Source organism: Sphaeramia orbicularis, chromosome 16, assembly GCF_902148855.1.
Source record: "Sphaeramia orbicularis chromosome 16, fSphaOr1.1, whole genome shotgun sequence".
Classification (NCBI taxonomy): Eukaryota; Metazoa; Chordata; class Actinopteri; order Kurtiformes; family Apogonidae; genus Sphaeramia; species Sphaeramia orbicularis.
In genome coordinates, this window is record NC_043972.1 from 57,256,040 (window position 1) to 57,280,882 (window position 24,843).

A 24,843-nucleotide genomic window follows, 5' to 3' on the forward strand; every position below is an offset into this window, starting at 1 on the left:
TTCACTCATTCCTGATTGGTCTAAATTCATGTCTGTATTTCAGGAGGATTTTCAGGAATATTGGAGTTGACTGAATACTAGAATAGGCAGAACTGATGGAAACACTGATCAAATCCATTACAGGCTGAGATCTTGGTAAAAGCATCTGTGGTGGATTTATCACTAAAGATTCAGTGTTTGTATGAGCTCATAATTCAGATCCAAAGTAGATATAGATCTGGATAGTTTGAGCACAAGTCAAAGACATGTTTGGATGTTTCTTTTGGGGGTAAATGCAAATACAGACAATCCTGTGCCTCCACTTCCAAATCTACACCATGAATGCATTTATAAATCTACACCTCCACATTCACATTATTGAAAGGATATTTTCAATAAATGGCATATTGTCATTCTTGGAAATTATTAGTAAGACAACATACAAGAGGATGTACTGTAAGAAGTAAGGAGGTCACTTTTAGAATTCAGTATTCCAGTGACGTTTTATCATCCTGTCAAATGCAAAGTCCAGGAAATGGTCTAAACTCACCACAGAGCTGACAGTATTTATTAGTGCAGTATACTCAGTGTTCTAAAAGCCCCAGAAAAGGGAAGTCCTTGTGTCCACTAACATAATAAGGTTTTTATCAGTTCTCAGAGGATCTAAAAAACACTGTAAAAAGTTAACCATAAACCTGTGTTTAACTACTTTTCCAGGTTTGGTATTTTACAAGTCTGTTCTTGAGCAGGATGGAATCAGGTCTTTTTAATCATGTTTCACTTCACAAAAAATGTTACACAATACTGTCATTGTTTTTCTCCCACTTACAGTAGAAACACGCCCAGATCTATGTGACACTTAATCTGACCCTCAGTGATTTATTGTTATGACGAGGAAACAGGAAGTGGCACAAAGTGTCCAGTTACACTAAGTACAGTGAAGGCTGTGTCCAGTCATTTATAATTCAACATGATATGACACATACTTTACTGTAGTCCAAGTACACACAGATGTAAAACTGGAAAACCACGTATTTATTTCCCAATTGAACTGAACCTCAGGTTATATTAATATAGTCGACTGTAAAAACATTTAAACCATCAGAACTTAAGGATTCTTCTAACATTCACCTCAGAACCATAACTGGACTGCACTACTGCTGCGACTGTAAACACATTGACATGGACACTTTAGATCCTGTTATATATTACTCTTTAAACTGTTTATTCTTTTTTTTTTTACCTCTTTTTAAATACATGACATTAAACAAAGTGAGACAGAAACAGTATCTCTATCCTCTGTTTGTTATGCATCTACGTCTTCTGATGTTCCAGAATGTCTACTCAGACTGAGATTAAGAGGGTTAAACAAGAACAAACCTGACAGACATTCCAACGAAGCTCCTCCCATTGGCACTGGTGGAACCGTTGGATCAGGTGAGGTTCTGTTTCATTCCAGGACACAGTTCACCTGAGACACACCAACACTTACTCTTCCATCAGCCTTCCACAGGTCAGTTTTCTATTCTTTCTCTTCTTTCAGTCTCATCTTTGTGGCGTTTGATTCGTTCTCCATAAACTTTCACCAGTTTAATGTTGTTTATTACAGGTTACCCAACCCCCCCGAAGGGGATTCATCTTTCCAGGGTCGGGTCAGATTCCCCAGATATATATTTACTGAAACCACCCCAGTGTTCGATAATTGTATCACGTGTTCTGCTCAGTTTCAACAGCATCTTCTCATATGCAGCTGTTTCTGTCATTTGAATATGATTTTTATATTTAACAAACACTGAATATGGATGAAAGAGTGGATTGATGCCAAAATAAGCTAATATAGGTGCAAGGGGTGGATTTGTTGAGCCTGGCACCACTTGTTACCCCGCCCCCTGAAGGAGAGGGAAGGGGTATTGTTTTTGGTTTGGTTTGCTTGTTTCTTTCTTTGTTTCTAAACAGTTTATCGGCAAAACTGTTGGTTATATTCATACCAAGTTGGGTTTATAGATTGCCAGTGACCCAGAATGTATCTGATTACATTTTGGGAAAAGTAGGTCAAAGTTCAAATTTTTTAATGAATTTTTAATATCTTTTTTCTTCCCATTTACTTATAATGGGCAAAATTTCACATGTCTACAAAAACATAAATTTAGTTTTAATTTATTTCAAACTTGGCACATATATAGAGGCAGCTGATCTACTGACATCAGCACATACATAGACATGATGACATCAGCTGGATCGATGCCAAAAAAAACTACAATATGTGTGAGGGGCAGGGGTTGTTCTACCTGGAGCCACTTGTTCAAACTGGTTTTGGTTGGAGTTCAACCATTGGATGATGTTCTATCAGCTCCATTTGTCTTTGCAGATTCAGGAAATATCCTCTGATGTCTGACTGGGACAATCATGTGAGCTGAAGTCGTCCAGAACAGGAGTGAGTTTCACTGGACCACTGGGGACATTTCCATCACAGCGTCATTGACACAGTGAGTCTGTCCCAAACTCAAATGTTTGTTGTGTAAATGACGCTGACAGAGCAGAACCTTGTGCAGTAGAACCTGAACAGAACACATTAAACACATGTTAAACATGGATTTTCTCCCACATGTTGTTGAAGTGGACTCACAAAGCAAAGTCGACTGATACTAAACAACACACTGTTGGTGGACGGACTCGGGGTCAAAGGTCATCCTGAACCCAGTCCAACAGTCACGGCCTTCACAGAGGGTTCAGGTCTGGGCAGGGCCGGACTGAGACTCATTTTCAGCTCTGGAGTTTCATACCTCAGACCGGCCCACTTTAGATCACGACCAATTATTATTAAAATCATGTAATTATAGCCTTACATGTTAGGTCTACACACTGTTCTGCAAAGCCTGAGACAAACACAGCAGCAGAGAGACTGATTTTTTTCACAGTAAGTCAGCCACTTGCGGTTTGTTCCAACTTTGCTATTAAAAAACTTTTGGTACAGTGATATTAGGGGTTTGACGAGGATGATAAAAAAATGTCTGTATATCCTGTGACTGAGGGTGAGCAAAGTAATCAAAGCTAACAACAGACTCCTCTTCATCTGTGTCATTTGTGCCTAGTGGTTCAGGGTTGTGCTGCTGAGCTGCTCCTCTGTCATCAGTAGACTCTGCTCTCCCTTTCACACTTCCTCCAGTTTCCCTAGACTCGCCTGCGCCTGGATCACAATAAAAAATAATATCTACAGACATTTGGACTTACTGAACCAATTCAGATATTTACACTGGCAAAATATGCAGGCTTATTTAATATTACTTTATGCTATTGCCTTTCAGTTGTGGGCTTTGTGTATTTACTGTCTCATTTTTAATAGTAAAAAATAAAATAGGCCAGTACTATCGTTTGGGTATAGAAAGTGGTTTTACTGGAACTAATGCTTGTTCACACAGTCTGTTCCAACAGCTCACCTTTTCCTTCCATACTGACAGGAGCAATCCCCTCATGACTACTGGCTCCTGGCTCTGCTTCTGACACTAAAGCACATTTTAAAAATGCTCATAATTCTCAGCACAAATCTTCTATTTTGCAAAGCCTTGGTGTCAGTTTCATTCATGTAGTGCTGAATCATGGAGCATCTCAGAGCCCCTTTCATACTGAACAGGCCTACACCATACTCTTCATTGGAGCCAATTTATTCTAATCCTCTTCCCTCTCTGAGCAGTCCTACCTGCCCACTCTGGACTTGTGGGCTCATGGTTGGTGTCTGCTGCTGGATCTGCTGTCTGACTCTGAGGAGCTACAAGACAAAGTTTCCCAGTTCTGTGGCGTCGCATCGTACTATTATTTAAACTGCATAACGTTATGTTACACGCCACAATGCCACACAATTCATTGACTCAATAATTAACTAACTTTAAAGGTGGTTTACCCAGTTCATCGTTCTTATTAGTTTCCAACCGGGAGGTCGTTTTTGTGAGAAAGTTGCAGATTTTGGCACATTTGGCTGCGTTTGCTTCCAGAGCTTTTCTCTTTTTAATTCTTGCTTCTCTGCACCACCCTTGCTCTTTCTATTATCCATGTTTCAAACAGCAAACACAGCTGACCATCCACAGCCTACAGAGCACAGATCATATATGCTCCACAGCTACAGTACAGAGCTACTAACCGAATGCAAGGACATGTTACGTCAGATCACGGTGCGTCTGCAAAAAAGAGGAAGAAAACAAACAGTTTGGTAGTAGAGGGGGTGGGGCCCAGGAACAGCAACAGCATCTTACATGATCAACCCAGTGCTATGACTGAACACCCCACCTCCCGCAAAAAAAAAAAAAAAAAAAGATAAATAAAATATTAAATATATATTTACAGTGAACTCCGGCCCTCGCGGCCTAAATATGATACCAGCCCACCGGGAACTGTCCCGGTCCTCCTGATTAGCCAGTCCGGGCCTGGGTCTGGGTTCCTCCTTCTAGACAGACATTCCGATGTTAAACGTCATTGGTGTAGACGCTTGTCACTCAAACATGTCTAACCAATGAGGACGCATCCACCCACTGCAGGATGTGTGTCAAAATGTTCCAATAAATAAAAAAAAAAAAAACACAACTTCAAAACTTTTTTCATTTCAGTCAAAGAAAAATAAGTTCAAATACAATTTTTTGGGTCTCAAATTTTTTTTTCCTTCAAAAACTTTTTTTATTGAAAAAAAATTTATTTTTTTTGTTGATTGAAGTGATATTTTTGAGGATTGAATAATAAAGACACAAATATCCTACCCCTAATATGGCCCAAATACAAAAAAGATGACTTCATTCAAAAAAATTATTTTCAATCCAAAAATATTCACTTCAATCAAAGAAAAAAAAGTGTTCAAATGCCATTTTTTAGATTTCATATATATACACATATATATACACATATACATATATATATATATATATATATATATATATATATATATATATATATATATATATATATATATATATATATATATATATATATATATATATATATATATATATATAAACGCAGGGTGGGGAGGCAAAATTTACAATATTTTGAGGCAGGGATTGAAAGACAGTGTATGACCAATTAGTTTATTGAAAGTCATGAGAATTTAAATCTTCAAATCATATTTTACTGCGTTTCTAACGGTCTTGTTGTCTACCTCAAGTCCAATTGCCATTTTTCTCATGGATTTGGTTGGATCCTTTAGGATTTTGGATTTGAGAGCTTTAATAAAAGCTTTGGCACGTTTTTTGTTGCTTCCTCCACTTCCAGACTTTCTCATAATAGTTTTGCTCATAGTCATTCTCTTCTTTCCATTATAAACAGTCTTTATGGACACTCCAACAATTTTTGAAATCTCCTTTGGTGTGACGAGTGCATTCAGCAAATCACACACTCTTTGACGTTTGCTTTCCTGATAACTCATATGGGCAAAAGTTTCTGAAAAGGTATGGATAATAGTGTTAGGTATGATTATGACATCAGTATATGTTTGGTTTCAAAACAACTGACGTAGTGCCTGCTGAGAAAAAACAACTAAATGTTCATTGTAAAGTTTGCTTCCCACCCTGTATATATATATATATATATATATATATATATATATATATATATATATATATATATATATATATATATATATGTGTGTGTGTGTGTGTGTGTGTGTGTATGTATTCTTCTTTTTTTTTTTTTTGCATTCACTCACTTTTTTTCTTTGATTGAAAGGGGTTTTTTGGATTGAAAATATTCTTCTTTGGTTGAAAGTATTTGTTTTGGTTAAATCACTCCAGACTCATATGTAACTTCCTGTTCCTCTCAGACATGTTGAACCCTTTATGGACCCTTTTCACAGGTCCATTCCTCCTGCAGACTGAGGGAACTCTGGGATTTTACAGACCATGTCCTGGTGCTGGGGTCCTGTTCCTCTAAACTGGTATTTCCAATGTTGTGTCAGTTCCTTTTAATCCATTACAGATTACAGTTACTTCAAAGTCATTCCTTTCCTTACACTATTACTGTCTCTGAACTGTAATGCATTACATGACTCCTGTATTACTTTGGAGTTACGTACAGATTCTCATCATAAATGGTGCATGTGCAGTAGAACCCAACCCCCCCAAAGTCAAGTAAGTACATGTGGATGGATAGCCCAGTAGGTAACACTATGGTGTATGATCCCAGCACCGACACTTGCATTTTTACCTCCACCAGGAGGTATTGTGATCACTTTGCTTTGTGTGTGTGCAAGCGTGTGTGTTTGTTTGTTTGTTAGCAAGATAACTCAAAAAGTTATGGATGGATTTTCATGAAATTTTCAGGAATGTTGTTACTGATACAAGGAAGAAATAATACAATTTTGGTGGTGATGGGGGGGGGGGGGGTGGTGCAGATCTGTCTTGGCAGAGGTATGCACTCTCTGAGTGCTTTTCTTGTTTTCCCAATGCTTTACGTGTTCAAACAGGGGGCGGGGCCAAGGACACCGGTTGATAAATCCATAATTGATACAGAATTCTAACTAGTCCTGGAAACATTAGCTTACCTTGTCATTGCTGATCACAGGGGTCATGCTAACGAGCTTCTGTAAACCAGGGTTAGGGTTAGTAATGAGCATATGTCCAGGTGGCCAATGGACTGTCTTCTGACGTCTTCACCCATTGGCTGAACGCCAACAGGAAATAGACCTTTACTGACACGTTTGGTTCCTGAAGGTCTCACAGTCTGGCTGGTTTTGTTTTTTTTTCATTTGAGCGATTAAATCATAGGTGAAAAGTGTGTTGTAACAAAAGTGCTACTGAACATGTACCGAGTCAAATATGACAGAAAATGGATCAGTAATAGCTGACACTACTGCATTGCAGCAAAAAGTAATTAATTACTCTAATGGATTACTTTGGTAACACTTTACTCCCAACACTTGTTATTTCACAGATATGAGAACTCCTACTGGATGATCAAACACACTGACCTTTGACCTCTGATGTCACCCTCAGTGGTCAAATCTAAACCAATCAGCTGTTTAGTCCAGATAAACCACATGTTCAGGTTTGAGTTCAGACACTGAAACCTACAGAACATTAGTGTCATTAAAGGTTCTATCCAGGTTTCCACTGGAGAACACGAGCAGTGAACACAGTTCAGAATCACAACCTGCTGTTTCTCATTTATTGGTGATTCAGCCGCCTCCTCTGGTCATGTGACCTCTGGTCATGTGACCTCTTTAGTCCTTCAGGTTTTAATGGAAATCTGAGAAACCATCATCACATGGCCATCGGTCATCATCAACCACGTATTTTCTTTGAGAATCAGCTGTGCTTGTCCTTCCCTTCAGGTGCCATCATCAGCTCCAGGAGGCCATCTAGTGGTCTGACAGTAGAACTACAGCAGAACCAACACATGTATCAGCCATTACACTTCAACTCACACTCACATCACAAAAAGCATCCACAAACACCTTTATGAAGTCACATCTACATTAAACACACACCATTTGAGATGTGGGACGCAGGTCTTGGTCCAAACCCCTGAGTCTGGTTTATCTCTGAACAGCTGGTCCACATCTGACTCTTCTCCATCATAGAACCACGTCTCAAACTCTACTGTTTTCAGTGTTTGTTGTGTGACTGATGTGGATTCAGCAGAATGGATCAGTGTGAGGACAGAGAGGAGGGAGCCCCTCCCCCAAAGACCACCGACAGGACCCCCCCAGGACCTGGACCTGACAGACCCCCCAAAGCTCAGAGGTGAGACCACCATCTGGATCTGTCCACCAATGTTCTCCATGTCAGAGCTCAGCACTAAAACCACTGACATCACTATTCACAGACCTGGACCTGGACCTGGACCTGGACAAGGACCTGAACCTGGACCCAGCTGTGTGTCCATGAAGAGTACTGATTCCAAGGGCTGGTTAATTTTCTTCCAACAGGAGTGTTCATCAGAGCCAGTGTAGGTGGTCCTCATTCAGACCTTTAGACCCCAGTGCGACACTAAACCACTTGTATGTAAATGTTGATCCGACCACAGAATCTATAGATGAACCGATCCTTCAGGACTCAGCAGGAAACTGGGTTTGGATTCCCTCATGTGATGTAGAGTTGTGTGTGTTCCGGTTCAGTTTTCAGTGCCATGTTTCCATACAGTAGTAGGTCTATCCATCAGCTGGATGGAAATCTGATGGTTGTCTGTGGACACACGGGTCCAAACAGTCTGTCATTAGATTCACATGGTTGGACTCAAGAACATCTGACCAACAAATACAGGAACTACATTATTGATTTATACTCTAGAATTATTCATCATCTGATGAACTTAGAATGAACTCAATGATCCTGATCTAATGGTTCACTGACTTTCATTGATCTGTGAGTTTTTGGATCAGATTCACACTTTTTTGATCTTCAGTGTATTGATCATTTTCTTATTGTTTCTACAGTTTGTTTAAAAACTAAGCACTTTGTTCTCCTGATGACCAGGATCCACCAGGGACCAGAGTCCTCTGGACCTGATCCTGGACCTAGATCCAGTTCTGTGTCCTTCAGGAGTGACCGGTCCAAGATGAACCCACCAGGTTTTTCCACGGAGATGTAAGTTTGATGTAAACGTCTGATGTGTCGACTGTTTATTAAATCTATATTAAAGACTGACTTTAGTTTAAAATTTAGAACGTTTTCATTTTCAGCTGATTCTTCACATCGAGTCTGTTTCCATGACAATAAAAATCCAATAAATATTAGTAATCAGATCATTGGAAGATCCAGACCTGACGCCTTTACATGTACTTAAATGTGAAAATCCTAAACCCTGGTTTAGACGCTCCAGTCCATTATGGGATGCTTTTGGGAGTTCGTCCATACATAGTGATGATAGAATCCAACTTCCTGTTATTGTCTTCAACTCCCGTTTGACTGGGTAACTTCTGTTCTGTATGATTGTAATAGTTTGTGCACATGTGCAGATGGAACAGAACTAAATCCATCCCATGAACCTGTAAACATGCATGAAGACATGGGAGGACTGGAGACAAATCCAGTTGTGTTCATCTGACAGATTGTAATCAGATTACTGCTGTGATCTGATCAAACACATCAGATTAGACTGTGTACATGGTCACTGGAAGAATCTGACAACTCCACAAATCAACTCACCACTGGGCGTCTCCATGGTTACTACCCATTCTGCATTCTGATTGGCTGACAGGTGTCCCTTTGTTTAGTCTTCTAGTGACTGTTCAGTAAATCTTCTTCAGTGTCTGAAATGACATTTCTATGGGACTAAACTCAGTTCAGTCCTGCTGCCATGATGTGGCTGATGGGGATCCTGAGAAACTGAACTCAACTAAACCTGTTGATCAACTCAAACAGTGAGTGTGAAGCTCCAAACACACTCACATGTTGATTGTCAGTGGGATCAGCAGGACCAGGACACCTGTAGGAGCCGTAAGCACTGTGTGGGTTTTCTTTGGTTTTTCTCTTATTTGTGTGACGTCATGATATTGGCACCTGTTACGTGTGGCACTGTGGGTGTGGTGTTGTCTATTAAGTCTCTGTGCTCACCTGGGTGTGTAAGTGGCCTGGATCATGGTGGCGGGGTGAGCCTGGGGAGAAACTTTCTGTTGACCGTCATTATCATCCTTATCACCGTCACCGTTGTCTTTGTCACTGGCTATGAGGGTATCCTTGCACAGCATTGAATATACGACGATTGAAGTAAGTGCTTGTTTCCTGTGCTTGTGATATGGATAATAAACCTCATGAACGTTTGTAATGGTGAGTCTGACGCGTCTTCAGTGTGAACCCCCATGTCTTAGCCTGCCGCGGCGTTTGGATTGTTTTTTTTTTTATTGCTTATACGCCGCAATATTTTGTCAACAGAAAATTTTTGTTGAAGCGTGGATCGTCGTACTTTCGGACAACCTTTTGTCGGATGCTTGATAATGTGGTGCCTGTAGTAAGTTGTAAACGAAAGACGGGGACGCGCATGGGATCCTCGTTCACGTCATTCATTCACAAATCTGCTGCTACGACTCGCATTTCCTTTTTCCACTCGCCTTTACAATAAGGGATCGTATGTTTTGATACATGTTCAGCGTGTTTGTCAATAAAGAGCGCTATTCCCCGGCTAGGCTCAGTGGTACTTTCACACAAGGTGATCGTACTGGTTTTGTTTCTTTTTGGGACTTTGGCTAATGTTTTGGTTCGTGTGTCAAGCGGGTGAAGCATTGCGCTTGGGAGTGCCGCCGTAGCTCTGGTTCTAAGACCGTCAGTCTGGTTCTAGGCTATCGGTATCCAGGTACATAAATACCCACCGCTAGTATGCACAGAAGACTAGGGTTGAGTTTAGCTTAGCTCCTGTGGATAGTTTAGGGGGAATAAAAAGACAACGTGCTGCATCTTCTTAAAGTAGAAATAAATACAACAAATAAGAGTAAATAAATAAATCATTGTGTTTGGTGTTGAGCAGATTGTGATTGTTGTTTTTTTTGTGTGAATGAAAATGGAGGAAAATGATAACGGATCTGATGATGTGAATGAAGTCACGGAAAAGAGAAAATCAAAACTTACTGTCAAGGCTTATGAACATAAACTGGAAAGGCTTCAAGACGAACGCCAAACAAAAGTAAGAAAGATTAAGGGTGAAATAAGACAAATTAAAGAGCTGATGCAGAGTGTGGAAAATGCTGCAAAAATACGGTTATGTCTTCAGAATATAACAACGCTGTTCGATGAGGCTACTCAACTTCATGATGTTTTAATGTCTATGCTCCCATTAGAAGAAAAGGAAAAACAGAATGCATGGTTTGACAGTGTTGAAGAGCACAAAACTGGTTTTGTGAATGAGGTTAATAAGTGGCTCCTGGATGTGCCAGCCACATTACAGCCACCAACAGAGGGCGTTGTTGGCCCTTCATGTGAGTCTACTGTTTCCAATGGTAAAACATCATGTATTCTAAAAAATGTGGAAGATGACATTCAGCCATGTGATAGTGTTTCTAATGTGTCAAGTAAAGTAAAGAAACGCAGTACAGTGGTAAGTAGGTGTCTTTCCACTACATCGTCAGCCCGGCTGAAAGCTGAAGCTGAGACAGCCGCTCTCCTGGCCCGTCAGAAAGTGCTGAAGGAGATGCATGCAATAGAACAGCAACAGGAGCTGTTGAGGAGAAAGAAAGAGGTGCTAGATTTAGACATGGAACTGGCTGCTTCTATGGCTAAAATGACTGTGTTAAAGGCCTCAGAAGGATCTCGTGTGTCTCGTGTTTCCACCAAGACAAATGGGATGAACTCTTATTTGGAAAGAGGTAGGAGAGTAGAGTTGAATGCTGATGCTGCAACATTTGTGCCTGTATTCACCCCCCAGCCACTTCTGAAAGAACCTGTGGGTGAGGCTGTGCCTTCAGACTGTCCTGTTGTAAGGCCTAAGATAAGACACAGAGCTGGGTCTCCCATCACAGTGACTGGGGCCGGTCTGACCATAATACCAGAAGGTGTTTCACATCAGTCAACTGAGACAACTTCTCATCCTCAGTTTGACCCTGTTGCACCTATAACAGAAAACAATTCTGATCAGCGTTTAATTACAGTTCTGGAGAAGCAAAATGAAATTACATCTCTATTAGTGAAACAACAGTCACTCTTTCTCTTACCCAAACGGGACCTGCAGTTTTTTGATGGAGATCCTCTGCAATATCAAACTTTCATAAAAGCTTTTGAACATAACATCGAAGGAAGAACTCAAAACCATAAGGACTGTTTGTATTACCTTGAACAGTACACTAGAGGTCAGCCCAGGGATCTGGTCCGAAGCTGCCAACATCTGCCTGCTGTCCATGGATACGCCAGAGCCAGAGCACTGCTTTTAGAGCATTTTGGGGATCCATTCAAGGTAGCCTCTGCCTACATGGATAAAGTGTTGTCCTGGCCCATGATTAAAGGAGAAGACATTAAGGCTTTGAAGGCGTACAGTCTTATGCTACAGGAGTGTTGTAACTCGATGGGAGATTCTGTTAGTGATCTCAATGTGCCAATTAATATGCAAACTATTGTGAAGAAACTGCCTTATAAGCTGCGGGATCGCTGGAGAAGTGTGGCCTGTGAGGTACAGGAGAAGTTTCGCCGTAGAGCTACTTTTTGCGATATTGTTGACTTTGTGGAGAGGCAAGTTAAAATAGCAAGTGACCCTCTATTTGGAGATATACAAGATTCACCAGGAACAGTAAGAAAGGACTCTAAAACGGTTAAGTCACGAACAAGTCCAAGGCCCAGAGGAAGTAGTTTTGCCACAACTATCGCACCTGTGGAGAGAAGAGTGGAACCTGTGAAAAGAGAGAAGAACTCACCGGTAAAAATCTGCCTATTTTGTGGAGCTGGTCATTCTTTAGATGTTTGCCTTCTGTTGGAAAAAAGGACACAAAGTGAGAAGATGTCTTTTTTGAAGGAACATAAGATGTGCTTTGGTTGCCTGTGCATTGGGCACATGAGCAAAGATTGCAGAAAACGTTTGGTTTGTCGATTATGCAATCTCAAGCACCCTACGTTGTTGCATGACCACTCGAAGGTTAGACAGAAGAGTTCAGTGCAGGTTAGTGATGGTTCAGAAATGGCCAGAGGAGGTGCTGTGGTGTCTGTTCAGACTAGTGGTTTGACTGGGGCCGGTAAAATGGACTGTGCATTATCGATTCTGCCTGTTCAGGTGAAGTCCAAAAGGGGACATGAGACCCTGGTCACTTATGCATTCTTGGATCCAGGGAGCACGGCCTCGTTTTGTACAGAGCGACTCATGAACCGCCTGAATCTGTCCGGTAGGAAACTTGGAATTCTGCTTAGAACAATGGGGCAAGAAAAGGTTGTGGACAGCTACTTGCTCTCAGATTTGGAAGTTGCAGGATTGGATTCGAATGATTACATCAATTTACCAGAAATCTTCACTCAAGGTTGCATGCCTGTTCATCATGGGAACATTCCACAGTCAAAGGATCTCCAAAGATGGCCGCACCTGAGACACATAAAAACACCGGTGATTGATGCTGATGTGGACCTTCTGATTGGCATAAACGTTCCTCAAGCACTAGAGCCCTGGGAAGTGGTTCGAGCTGTGGATGGTGGCCCATATGCCATCAAGACCGTCCTGGGTTGGACAGTGAATGGACCACTCCATGGTGAATGCCAGATCAGCACTAATGGTTCTCAGCCTGATGTTACAGTGAACCGGATTTCAGTAGCAAAGCTTGATGAGCTTTGGGAAAAGCAGTTAAAGGTGGATTTCCCTGAAACTGTGCTGGATGAACAGCCTGGTCTTTCCAGGGAGGATCAGCGCTTTATGGAATCTGTATCAGAGTCATCCAAGCTTATTGATGGGCATTACACAATTGGATTGCCAATAAGACAACGAAACCTCAAAATGCCAAACAATAAGACAGTCGCAGAACAGCGTGCACAAAGTCTGAAAAGGCGCTTAAACAAAGACCAGTCCTTTCGCTCTGATTATGTCGTTTTTATGTCTGGGATGCTTGCTAGTGGTTATTCAGAAAGGGTTCCATCTGAGCAGTTACATCGTTCCGATGGGAAGGTGTGGTACATCCCACATCATGGTGTGTATCACCCTAGAAAGAAAAAACTAAGGGTTGTGTTTGACTGTGGTGCCACATTCCAGGGAACCTCTTTGAACTCCCAGCTTCTTCAAGGTCCAGATTTGACAAGCTCATTGGTAGGAGTCCTCACAAGGTTTCGTAAAGAATCTGTGGTGCTCATGGCAGATATTGAGGCCATGTTTCATCAGGTCAGGGTGCCAGCTGAAGACTGTGACCTGTTGAGATTTTTGTGGTGGCCTGAGGGAGATTGTGCGCAAGAGGTGGTTGAGTACAGAATGAAGGCACATCTGTTTGGTGCTACGTCCTCCCCTAGTTGTGCCTGTTTTGCCCTGAGGAAGTGTGCTGAAGACAATCAGGAGCACTTTAGTCCTTTGGCAGTTAATGTTCTACTTCACCATTTCTATGTTGACGATTGTCTGGTGTCCGTTGGCTCTGAGGAGGAAGCAGTGTCTCTGTACCAAGAGCTTCATGCGCTGTGCGCTGAAGGTGGTTTCAAGCTCACAAAATGGATCAGTAACCGGCGCACAGTGCTTACTGCTATTCCTCTAGAGGAAAGGGCCAAGGAAGTGAAAGATCTGGATTTGGACAGTGATGCCTTACCTGTGGAGCGTGTCTTGGGTGTTCAGTGGTGTGTCCAGTCCGACTCGTTCAAATTTAAGATCATACTCAGGAATCGTCCGATTACAAGGCGAGGAATTCTGTCTGTTATTAGCTCCATCTATGACCCACTTGGTTTCTTGGCACCTGTTGTTTTGTCCGCCAAGAAAATCCTCCATGACCTTTGTAGGAGACGTTTGGGATGGGATGATCCTCTGCCTTCTTCAGTTGTTAGGGAGTGGATGGCTTGGTTGGAAGACCTCCACCATCTCGAACATTGGGAGGTTGTAAGATGTTTAAAACCCTTGGATTTTGGTGACCTTGCTACTGCTCAGCTTCACCATTTCGCAGATGCGAGCGAGGAAGGTTTTGGGACAGTGACCTACCTGTTACTTTATGACAAAGGTGGCAGAGTTCACTGTGCATTTGTAATGGGTAAGGCACGTGTCGCTCCGTTAAAACCTGTCACCATTCCTCGTATGGAGTTGACTGCTGCAGTAGTGGCTAGCAGGATGGATAAGTTGTGGAGGAAGGAGCTGCAAATGGAGCTTAAAGAGTCTGTGTTTTGGACGGATAGCACTTCTGTTCTGAAATACATAAAAAATGAGACCTCACGTTTTAAGATCTTTGTGGCAAACAGAGTGTCGGAAATACTCAAGCTGTCAAACGTATCTCAGTGGAGGTATGTTAATACATCTAACAACCCTGCAGATCTAGCTTCCAGAGGTGCGAAAGTGGAGCCATTTCTAAAGTCTGGTGCATGGCTCAGTGGTCCTGATTTTCTTCTGGAACCTGAGTGCAGGTGGCCTACAAATCCAGAAATCTTGGAAGACCCTTTTGTTGCAGATCCAGAGGTTAAGGTTATGACAGTGAACACAGTACAAGTTAAGCAGATGAGTCCATTTGAGGAGTTCATTGGCTACTTTTCTTCTTGGCTCAGTCTTAAAAGGTCTGTTGGTTGGTTTTTGAAGCTTAGGACTTTGCTGCTGTCTCTAGCACAGCAGAGAAAACATTTGAAAGGGACTTTGTCCAAGTCAGAGCTCAGTGGTGAGCAGCTGGAGAAAGAGCTTAAGCTCCAGATGGAAAATGTTAAAGGTCAACTGCTGAACAGTGTTCTGTCGGTGGAGGACTTGGATGAAGCTGAAATGGCTGTGATTCGTTTCTGTCAAAAGATTAGATTTTCGGAAGAGTTTGATAATTTGGAGAAAGGAGAGTTGGTGAAAAGAACAAGTCATCTCTACAAGCTGGACCCAATCCTTGATGATGGTTTGTTAAGGGTTGGAGGTAGACTTAGTAGAGCCGCTATGCCAGTTGAAACAAAACATCCAGTTATCCTGGCAAAAGACCTTCACATCTCCCATCTTATTCTCAGTCATGTACATCAAGAGACAGGTCATGGTGGATGTAATCACATGCTTTCCCACCTGCGGCAAAAATATTGGATTCCTGGTGCTTGTGCAGCTATTAGAAAGATTTTGGGAAAATGTGTCGTCTGTCGTAGATTGTCTGTTACACCTGGATGGCAGAAAATGGCTGATCTACCCCAGAGTAGAATAACTCCTGACGAGCCTCCATTTAGCAGAGTAGGTTGTGACTGTTTTGGTCCATTTGAGGTCAAGCGTGGTCGATCTGTAGTCAAGAGGTATGGGCTTATTTTCACGTGCTTGGCAATACGAGCCATACACCTTGAAGTTTTGTCATCTTTAGACACCGATTCCTTCATCAATGGTCTGAGAAGATTTGTTGCGAGACGTGGTCAAGTTCAGGAAATCCATTCAGATAATGGTACCAACTTTGTGGGTGCTGAACGTGAATTGCGAGAGGCCATTGAGAAGTGGAACCATAGTCTCATAAATGACACATTGTTGCGAAAGGGTGTGAAATGGGTTTTCAATCCCCCAGCTGCATCACATCATGGAGGTGCATGGGAGAGGTTGATTAGGTCGGTGCGTAAAGTGCTAAACTCTGTTTTGAAGACTCAGACTTTGGATGAGGAGGGTTTGGTAACTGTGTTCTGTGAAGCTGAGGCAATCGTGAACAGCCGTCCAATAACAAAGGCTTCTACAGACCCTAATGACTTGGAGGCGTTGACCCCTAACCATCTACTACTCCTCAAATCAAGGCCGTTGTTGCCACCTGGAGTGTTCGACAAAGACGACATATATGCTCGCCGTCGTTGGAAGCAGGTGCAGTATATGTCAGGTTTGTTCTGGAAGCGCTGGGTCAAAGAATATCTTCTCGGACTTCAAGAGCGCCAGAAATGGAACAATATTAGAAGAAACTTCGTTCCTGGAGATGTCGTAATGCTTGTGGATGATATGGCACCACGAAATTCTTGGATTACAGGGAAGGTTCTTGATACTGTTCTGGACAAAAATGGCCTGGTGCGTATCGTACGGATTAAAACCCGAACGAGCATTTTGGATCGACCAATCACCAAAGTCTGCCTTCTGCAGGAAGCAGAGGGGCAGTGAAGATCCTTTGGATTATAGCTATGGACATGATCTTTTTCCCTTTGTGGAATATGAATTTTTTTTGGACATATTTTGTCAATTTGGACTCTGATTGGACTATCTTAGTGTTTGTCATGGTGTCTGTCTCCTACAGTTAGTGGTGGTGGTTAATTATTGCTGTGCAATAATTACGGGCCGGAATGTAGGAGCCGTAAGCACTGTGTGGGTTTTCTTTGGTTTTTCTCTTATTTGTGTGACGTCATGATATTGGCACCTGTTACGTGTGGCACTGTGGGTGTGGTGTTGTCTATTAAGTCTCTGTGCTCACCTGGGTGTGTAAGTGGCCTGGATCATGGTGGCGGGGTGAGCCTGGGGAGAAACTTTCTGTTGACCGTCATTATCATCCTTATCACCGTCACCGTTGTCTTTGTCACTGGCTATGAGGGTATCCTTGCACAGCATTGAATATACGACGATTGAAGTAAGTGCTTGTTTCCTGTGCTTGTGATATGGATAATAAACCTCATGAACGTTTGTAATGGTGAGTCTGACGCGTCTTCAGTGTGAACCCCCATGTCTTAGCCTGCCGCGGCGTTTGGATTGTTTTTTTTTTATTGCTTATACGCCGCAATAACACCTTTCCCACTACAGGGGGTCATGTGACTCATGTTGACGTCCAGGTGTGTCCACCTGTTGGTGTCAGTGTGGACAGACATAATGTGAGCTCATTGTTGATGATTGGTCCACAGAGTGGAGCAGCAGAGCTCAGAGGTTCCCACTGGTCTACAGGATCAGACTCAGCTGGACTCCATATTTAAGGTGAGTACATGTCCAACATCTACTGGTCCATCTGTTCTGTCCAATCATCTCCTGCTGCTGGTTTCAGACCAGTGGACATCACCGTGTCCAACATGGACCTGAGCTTTGGTCCATGGGTGGACTTTGTGTCTTTCATCATGTTTTGTGTTCCAGCTGCTGGAGGAGAACATCTGCACTTTTGTCAAGAATGAACTGAAGAAGTTCCACCAGGTTCTGAGTACAGATTACCCAGAATGCTTAGAGAGTCTGAGTGATGAGGATGAAGAACAGAGGAGGAGCTCAGAGGCTTTTCTGAAGATCACACTGAACTTCCTGAGCAGGATGAAGCAGGAGGAGCTGGCTGAGCGTCTGCACCGCAGTAAGACCATTCTGTACAGATTGAACAGATGAAAATACTTGGATTTACTGCGAGACTGATGGTTTTATCTGGGTCTGCATTCAGGAAGTCAGTCTGGAGTTCAGTGGCTACTGAAACATAACCTGAAGCAGAAGTTTGAGTGTATGTCTGAGGGCATCGCTAAAGCAGGAAACCCCAAAACCCTCCTGAACCAGATCTACACAGAGCTCTACATCACAGAGGGAGGGACTACAGAGGTCAACCAGGACCATGAGGTCAGACAGATTGAAACAGCATCCAGGAACCCACACAGACCACCAACAACCATCACATGTGAAGACATCTTTAGAACACCACCTGACAGAGATCAACCAATCAGAACAGTGCTGACAAAGGGCGTGGCCGGTATCGGGAAAACAGTCTTAACACAGAAGTTCAGTCTGGACTGGGCTGAAGACAAAGCCAACCAGGACATCCACTTCATATTTCCATTCACCTTCAGAGAGCTGAATGTGCTGAAACAGAAGAAGTTCAGCTTGGTGGAACTGGTTCATCACTTCTTCACTGAAACCAAAGAAGCAGGAATCTGGATCTTTGAAGACCTCCAGGTGGTGTTCATCTTAGATGGTCTGGATGAGTGTCGACCTCCTCTGGACTTCAAGAACACTCAGATCCTGACTGATGTTACAGAGTCCACCTCAGTGGATGTGCTGCTGATGAACCTCATCAGGGGGAACCTGCTTCCCTCTGCTCGCCTCTGGATAACCACACGACCTGCAGCAGCCAGTCAGATCCCTGCTCAGTGTGTTGACATGGTGACAGAGGTCAGAGGGTTCACTGACCCACAGAAGGAGGAGTACTTCAGGAAGAGGTTCACAGATGAAGAACAGACCAACACAATCATCTCCCACATCAAGACGTCACGAAGCGTCCACATCATGTGTCACATCCCAGTCTTCTGCTGGATCACTGCTACAGTTCTGGAGGACGTGTTGAAGACCACAGACAGAAGACAACTGCCCAAGACCCTGACTCAGATGTACATCCACTTCCTGGTTGTTCAGGCCAAACTGAAGAACATCAAGTATGATGGAAGATCTGAGACAGATTCACCCTGGAGTCCAGAGACCAGGAAGATGATTGAGTCTCTGGGAAAACTGGCCTTTGAGCAGCTGAAGAAAGGAAACCTGATCTTCTATGAATCAGACCTAACAGAGTGTGGCATCGATATCAGATCAGCCTCAGTGTACTCAGGAGTGTTCACAGAGGTCTTCAAAGAGGAGAGAGGACTGTACCAGGACCAGAGGTTCTGCTTCATCCATCTGAGTGTCCAGGAGTTTCTGGCTGCTCTTCATGTCCATCAGATCTTCATCGACACTGGAGTCAATCTGCTGTCAGAAGAACAAACCACATCCCAGAGGTCTGGATCTGCACAGACACAGTTCTACCAGACCGCTGTGGACCAGGCCTTACAGAGTCCAAATGGACACCTGGACCTGTTCCTGCGCTTCCTCCTGGGTCTATCACTGCCGACCAATCACAGACTCCTACAAGGTCTAATGAAACAGACAGGAAGTAGCTCAGAGACCAATCAGGAGACAGCTGAGTACATCAAGAAGAAGCTCGATGATAAACTGTCTGTAGAGAAAAGCATCAACCTGTTCCACTGTCTGAATGAACTGGAGGATGGATCTCTGGTGGATCAGATCCAACAGTACCTGAGATATGGAAGTTGCTACACAAATGTTCCATCTCCTGCTCAGTGGTCAGCTGTGGTCTTCATGTTACTTTCATCAGATAAAGATCTGGATGAGTTTGACCTGAACAAATACTTTCCTACAGAGAAGGCTCTTCTGAATTTGCTGCCAGTCGTCAAAGCCTCCAACAAAGCTGTGTGAGTCCAGACAGAGTGGAGTTTATTGAATTTAGAGTCTGGTTTAGGACATTTTTCTACCTTATTCATTCCTTGTCAAACCACGACACTGATCATATTAATCAACATCATAACTTGATGGAATTCACATCCAATCCACTTCATGTGTATGACAGTAGGAGCACATCTGATCTAGTCCATCAAACATGTGAGTTAGTTTATGGTGGACCATAGATTTAGATCCTGTTTGGTCTTCAGTGCTGGTTCCAGATTATCTTTAAATAAATCTGTAAATGTAAGTGTTACTGAGACCCCCAGATAAATAAAGGGGTCATAACCATAATCATAAATGAACAGCAGTGAAAGGTCCATACAGTTTGTCTGAGTGTTCACAGGAAATAGTAGCTCTGTGATACACTGACTTTATAACCTGATATTTGACCAGAACTAGTGGTTATCTCTAGAACTATTGGAACTGAAATGAAGTGGAGTTTAGATAAGATCAGTTTATTCTGCTGCTGTTTTTAATAAAACAAACACATCTGTTCTGTTTCTGCAGACTGACTGTCTATGACCTATCAGAAAGAGGCAGTGAAGGTCTGTCCTCAGTTCTCAGATCCCAGTCTTCTAGTCTGAGACATCTGGACCTCAGTACCAATGACCTGGAGGACCCAGGACTGAAGACCCTGTCAGATGGACTAAGGAGTCCAGACTGTAAACTGGAGACTCTCAGGTCAGATAAAGTTAGAATCTGAATTCAATTATATCTGATATTTTGGTCCTGACTGAGTTTTATTAAACCATGTTGTACTTGTTTAAATGAAGGTGTATTAGATCTCGAGCTGCACAATCAAGTCAATCACAAGCAGTGGGGGCTCGTCAATAGAGGGCACTAGGGTGCCACCCCACCTGTCTCACATGAAAAAGAAAATGACAGGAATCCCCTAAAATAATTAAAAAAAACATGAATATTTAAATAAATGAGTAATACATGATACAGGCCATGAGTACTGTGTATAATCTGCATTCTCCTTCTTGTTTTTGCTGCTTTTACACAGGCCTATTAAAGACCAGATATTGTGCAGATGAAACATCCATGTCAGGACACATACAATTTTGGAGGTTCACATGTGGTTCAGTTGACTATAATACCCTTCTTGTTGCAGGTCCAAACACTTGGGCAACAACTAATGACTGACTCTACTGTTGACTAGTCATAGTATAACGTGAAAAAAACAAAACAAAAAAAAAACAAGAAAAGCACTCAGAGAGTGCAGACCTCCGCCAAGACAGATCTGCCCCCCGATCACCACCAAAATGTAATCATTTGTTCTTTATGCCAGTATCAACATTTCCTGAAAATTTCATGAAAATCCATCCATAACTTTTTGAGTTATATGGCTAACCAACCAACCAACCAACCAGCCAACCAACCAACCAAACAAACAAACCCTGGCAAAAACATAACCTCCTTGGTGGAGGTAACCAGACAGAAACATATATAAACCAAATAGAAACATATGTTGTGACCTTGTTGTGACCTTGCTGTGACCTTGAACTTTGGCTTACTTGGCCAGAAATTTAATGGGTTGGTTCCAGGGCCTAGACCCATCTGTAGGTAAAATTTGGTAAAGATGGTTGTACAGTGCCGTGAAAAAGTATTTGCCCCCTTCCTGATTTCTGGTTTTTTTTGCATATCTATCACACACAATGGTTTCAAATCATCAAACCAATTTTAATATCACTCAGAGACAACCCAAGGAAATACAAAATGCAGTTTCTAAATGACAGTTTAATTTATTAAGGCACAAATTATGATTATTTACCAAGAGGGGAAAAATTACAAACCTATCTGGCTCTATGTGAAAAAGTAATTGCCCCCCCCCTTGTTAAATCACAAAATAACTGTGACTAACCACAAATTTGGGAAAGATGAGTTCAATTTCACAAGCCACACCCAACCCTGATTACCACCATACTTGTTGAATCAAGAAATCACTTAAATAGAATCTGCCAGAGAAAGTGAAGTAGGCTACAAGAGCTCAAGAACCAACACATCATGTTACGATCCAAAGAAATTCAAGAAGAAATGAGAAAAAAAGTGATTGAAATCCATCATTCTGGAAAAGGTTACGAAGCCATTTCCAAGGCTTTGGGGCTCCAGTGAACCACTGTCAGAGCCATTATCCACAAATGGAGAAAACTGGGAACAGTGGCAAACCTTCCCAGGAGTGGTCGACCAACTAAAATTACTCCAAGAGTGCAACGACGACTCATCCAGGAGGTCACAAAAGAACCTCGAACAACATCTAAAGAACTGCAGGTCTCGCTAGCCACAGTTAAGGTCAGTGTTCACGACTCTACCATAAGAAAGACACTGGCCAAAAATGGCATCTATGGGAGAGTTCCTAGGCGAAAACCCCTGCTGTCAGCAAAGAATACAAAGGCTCATCTCACATTTGCCAAAAAACATCTTGATGATCCTGAAGACTTTTGGAGAAACATTCTGTGGACTGACGAGTCACAAACTGAACTTTTTGGAAGGTGTGCAGCCTGTTACATCTGGCGTAAAAATGGTACAGCATTTGATAAAAAGAACATTATGCCAACAGTGAAGCATGGTGGTGGCAGTGTGATGGTCTGGGGCTGCTTTGCTGCCTCAGGACCAGGACAACTTGCTGTGATTGATGGAACAATGAATTTTGCTGTCTACCAGAAAATCCTGAAGGAGAACGTCCAGCCATCAGTTTGTGCCCTCAAACTCAAGCGCTCTTGGATCATGCACCAGGACAACGATCCGAAACACACCAGCAAGTCCACCTCTGAATGGCTCAAAAAAACAAAATTAAGGTTTTGGAGTGGCCAAGTCAAAGTCCAGATTTAAATTCAATTGAGATGCTGTGGTGTGACCTTAAACGGGCAGTTCATGCTAGAAAACCCCCCAATATGGCGGAGTTGAAACAATTCTGCAAAGAAGAGTGGGACAAAATTCCTCCAGAGCGATGTGAAAGACTCATCACCAATTATCGCAAACGATTGATTTCAGTTATTGCTGCCAAGCTGCCTACCCATTAGGTTCAGGGGGCAATTACTTTTTCACATAGGGTCAGAGAGGTTTGGATTTTTTTGTGCCTTAATAAATTAAACTGTCATTTAAAAACTGCATTTTGTATTGCCTTGGGTTGTCTCTGAGTGATATTAAAATTGGTTTGATGATTTGAAACCTTTGTGTGTGATAGATATGCAAAAAAACAGAAATCAGTAAGGGGGCAAATACTTTTTCACGGCACTGTAATAGTTTTCCCTTAAGGTTGCTAACAAACAAACAAACAAACAAACACACAAAGCAAAGTGATCACAATACATTATGTTACGCCCCAACCTAGGGGTTCACCAGGGCGAACATAATGTGCTCAATTTGTCCCCTCCCAGCTCCCAAGCACACATGTCAGTCGAAACTAAAAATTCACAATATTTATTATTAGTATTTTTCTCAACAACTAAGGAAGGGTTAGGGGAGGGAGGGGCTAAAACAACAAACAAAATATCTTCTTTTACAATTCAAACTAACTTACCTAATCAAAATAAATGCAAGAAATAAAATACAGAAAACTAACCTGAACTTCCTAACCAAAAACAGGAGAAAATGGGAAAACAAAAGAGCCGACCTTCCCTACCTGAAAAAGGTTCAATTTACAAAAAAAACTATTTACAACTATAAACAATCGAAGTGTCACAGGAACACACGAAGACTGACGGTCACACACACGAACACAGGGTTGAGAGCTGGCAGGAGGCAAGAGAGAGCACGGATGGAAGCTCCAGGGCCATTTTTAAAGGGGCCAGGCGATCACCTTCCACCAATCCGGTTCCTGCAACAAACAGACACAAAAGGGGCACAGCACACCTACAGGACGGGGGAGAACACACACACTAAACAGAAAACATATATACAGATACAGATAAATAGACAACTTATGACCCAGGGTCATAACACTCCTGGCAGAGGTAACAATGGGTTTTATGTCTATTCATTACAGTAAATATGTTTGTTGATTACTATCAGCTGTAACTACGGTGACATAACAGAAAGAAACATTAATGGGAAACTTAACCACTGACTCTGTCTCTCTTTTAATGCTCAAATCTCTCGCACACACGACTAATTGGCTCCACCCCATACATCAGCTCTCTGCCTCTGCCCCCATGCACTGGCTCCGCCCTCAGACCTTTCTCATCCACTCACCTGTCCATCATAGTCCCGTCCACACTCAGTTCTTTACAGACTGTCAGTAACAGCTGAACTTTCCAACAGTAACATAAACAGAACAGTTAGTGCAGGGTCGATCCAATACATTTCATGTTTCATGTTTAGAATTGACTCGGTCAGAGCAGTAGCGTGTTGAGGAGTACACATCTGCTTTTTCTGCAAAAACTCATCAATGGCTCCAATACTCATCTTAATGCTGCATTAAATGTATGATGAAACTGTTAGACAAAATGACAACATTCTTCTTTAAACTGTCATGATCCTTCACACACACGCATACAGTACCAGACTCACTACTAGCATGGGAGCTAACTATCTCGGAGGTTGGTCTAAATCTTATAAACGTGTTTCCTCTGTAAATGTTCATTCATAGTTGAAGTGGTCCCGTGGTCCACCAGGCTCAGATACAGATCTGACATGTGACAGTTTTCTTGGTTGTGTCACATATGAAATGTTCCCAAACTTTGGACCGTTTGTTTGTCGTAGCCTGGCTTCAGTGGGCGTCTACCGCTGCTCCTTCTGTTCCAGATCATTAGTGTGCATGTGCTGTCAGTCCATCAAAGATCTGGGAAAAGTCAGATGTCTCACTCTGAGCTACTTCAACTGGCTACGGTCAAACATACGGTCAACAATATTGGATACACACGATGACATCACTAACGACCCATCATCTACTAAATTAGTCGTCGACTGATTTTGTCGTCAACTATTAGTCGACTAATCATTGCAGCCCTACCAGACATATGATGAGATGAACAAAGAGTAGACAAATAATCAAATATTGAGGCTAGTAGCGGAACCCAACCAACCACTCCTACTCTCAGCAGCATCGTGTTCCTCCCTGAGCTGAGATCTATGTGGACTGTGATGGTCCTTCAGTCCAGACCTGACCTGATCGTATCATCATCTGTGTCCTCCAGGTTGAATATCTGTAACCTGTCGGAGAGAAGC

At 42.4% G+C, this 24,843-nt stretch overlaps 4 protein-coding genes across 4 annotated transcripts in view; 2 read left to right on the top strand and 2 right to left on the bottom strand.

Annotated features, from left to right (window-relative positions):
- Positions 1-24,843, bottom strand: part of LOC115435836 (uncharacterized) — a 1,131,008-nt gene that overhangs the window by 940,075 nt on the left and 166,090 nt on the right. The window lies entirely within an intron of this gene.
- Positions 1-24,843, top strand: part of LOC115436331 (zinc finger protein 658B-like) — a 763,626-nt gene that overhangs the window by 705,175 nt on the left and 33,608 nt on the right. The window lies entirely within an intron of this gene.
- Positions 1-24,843, bottom strand: part of LOC115436291 (zinc finger protein 239-like) — an 887,505-nt gene that overhangs the window by 664,010 nt on the left and 198,652 nt on the right. The gene's annotated exons all lie outside the window — the stretch shown is intronic.
- Positions 17,572-24,843, top strand: part of LOC115436256 (protein NLRC3-like) — a gene marked incomplete at its 5' end in the record, with an annotated part of 12,100 nt that continues 4,828 nt past the window's right edge. Inside the window, 2 exons of the mRNA XM_030159050.1 lie at positions 17,572-17,770; positions 17,855-19,643. Coding sequence (XP_030014910.1) covers positions 17,572-17,770; positions 17,855-19,643 — 1,988 coding nt within the window. The remainder of the gene's footprint in view (positions 17,771-17,854; positions 19,644-24,843) is intronic.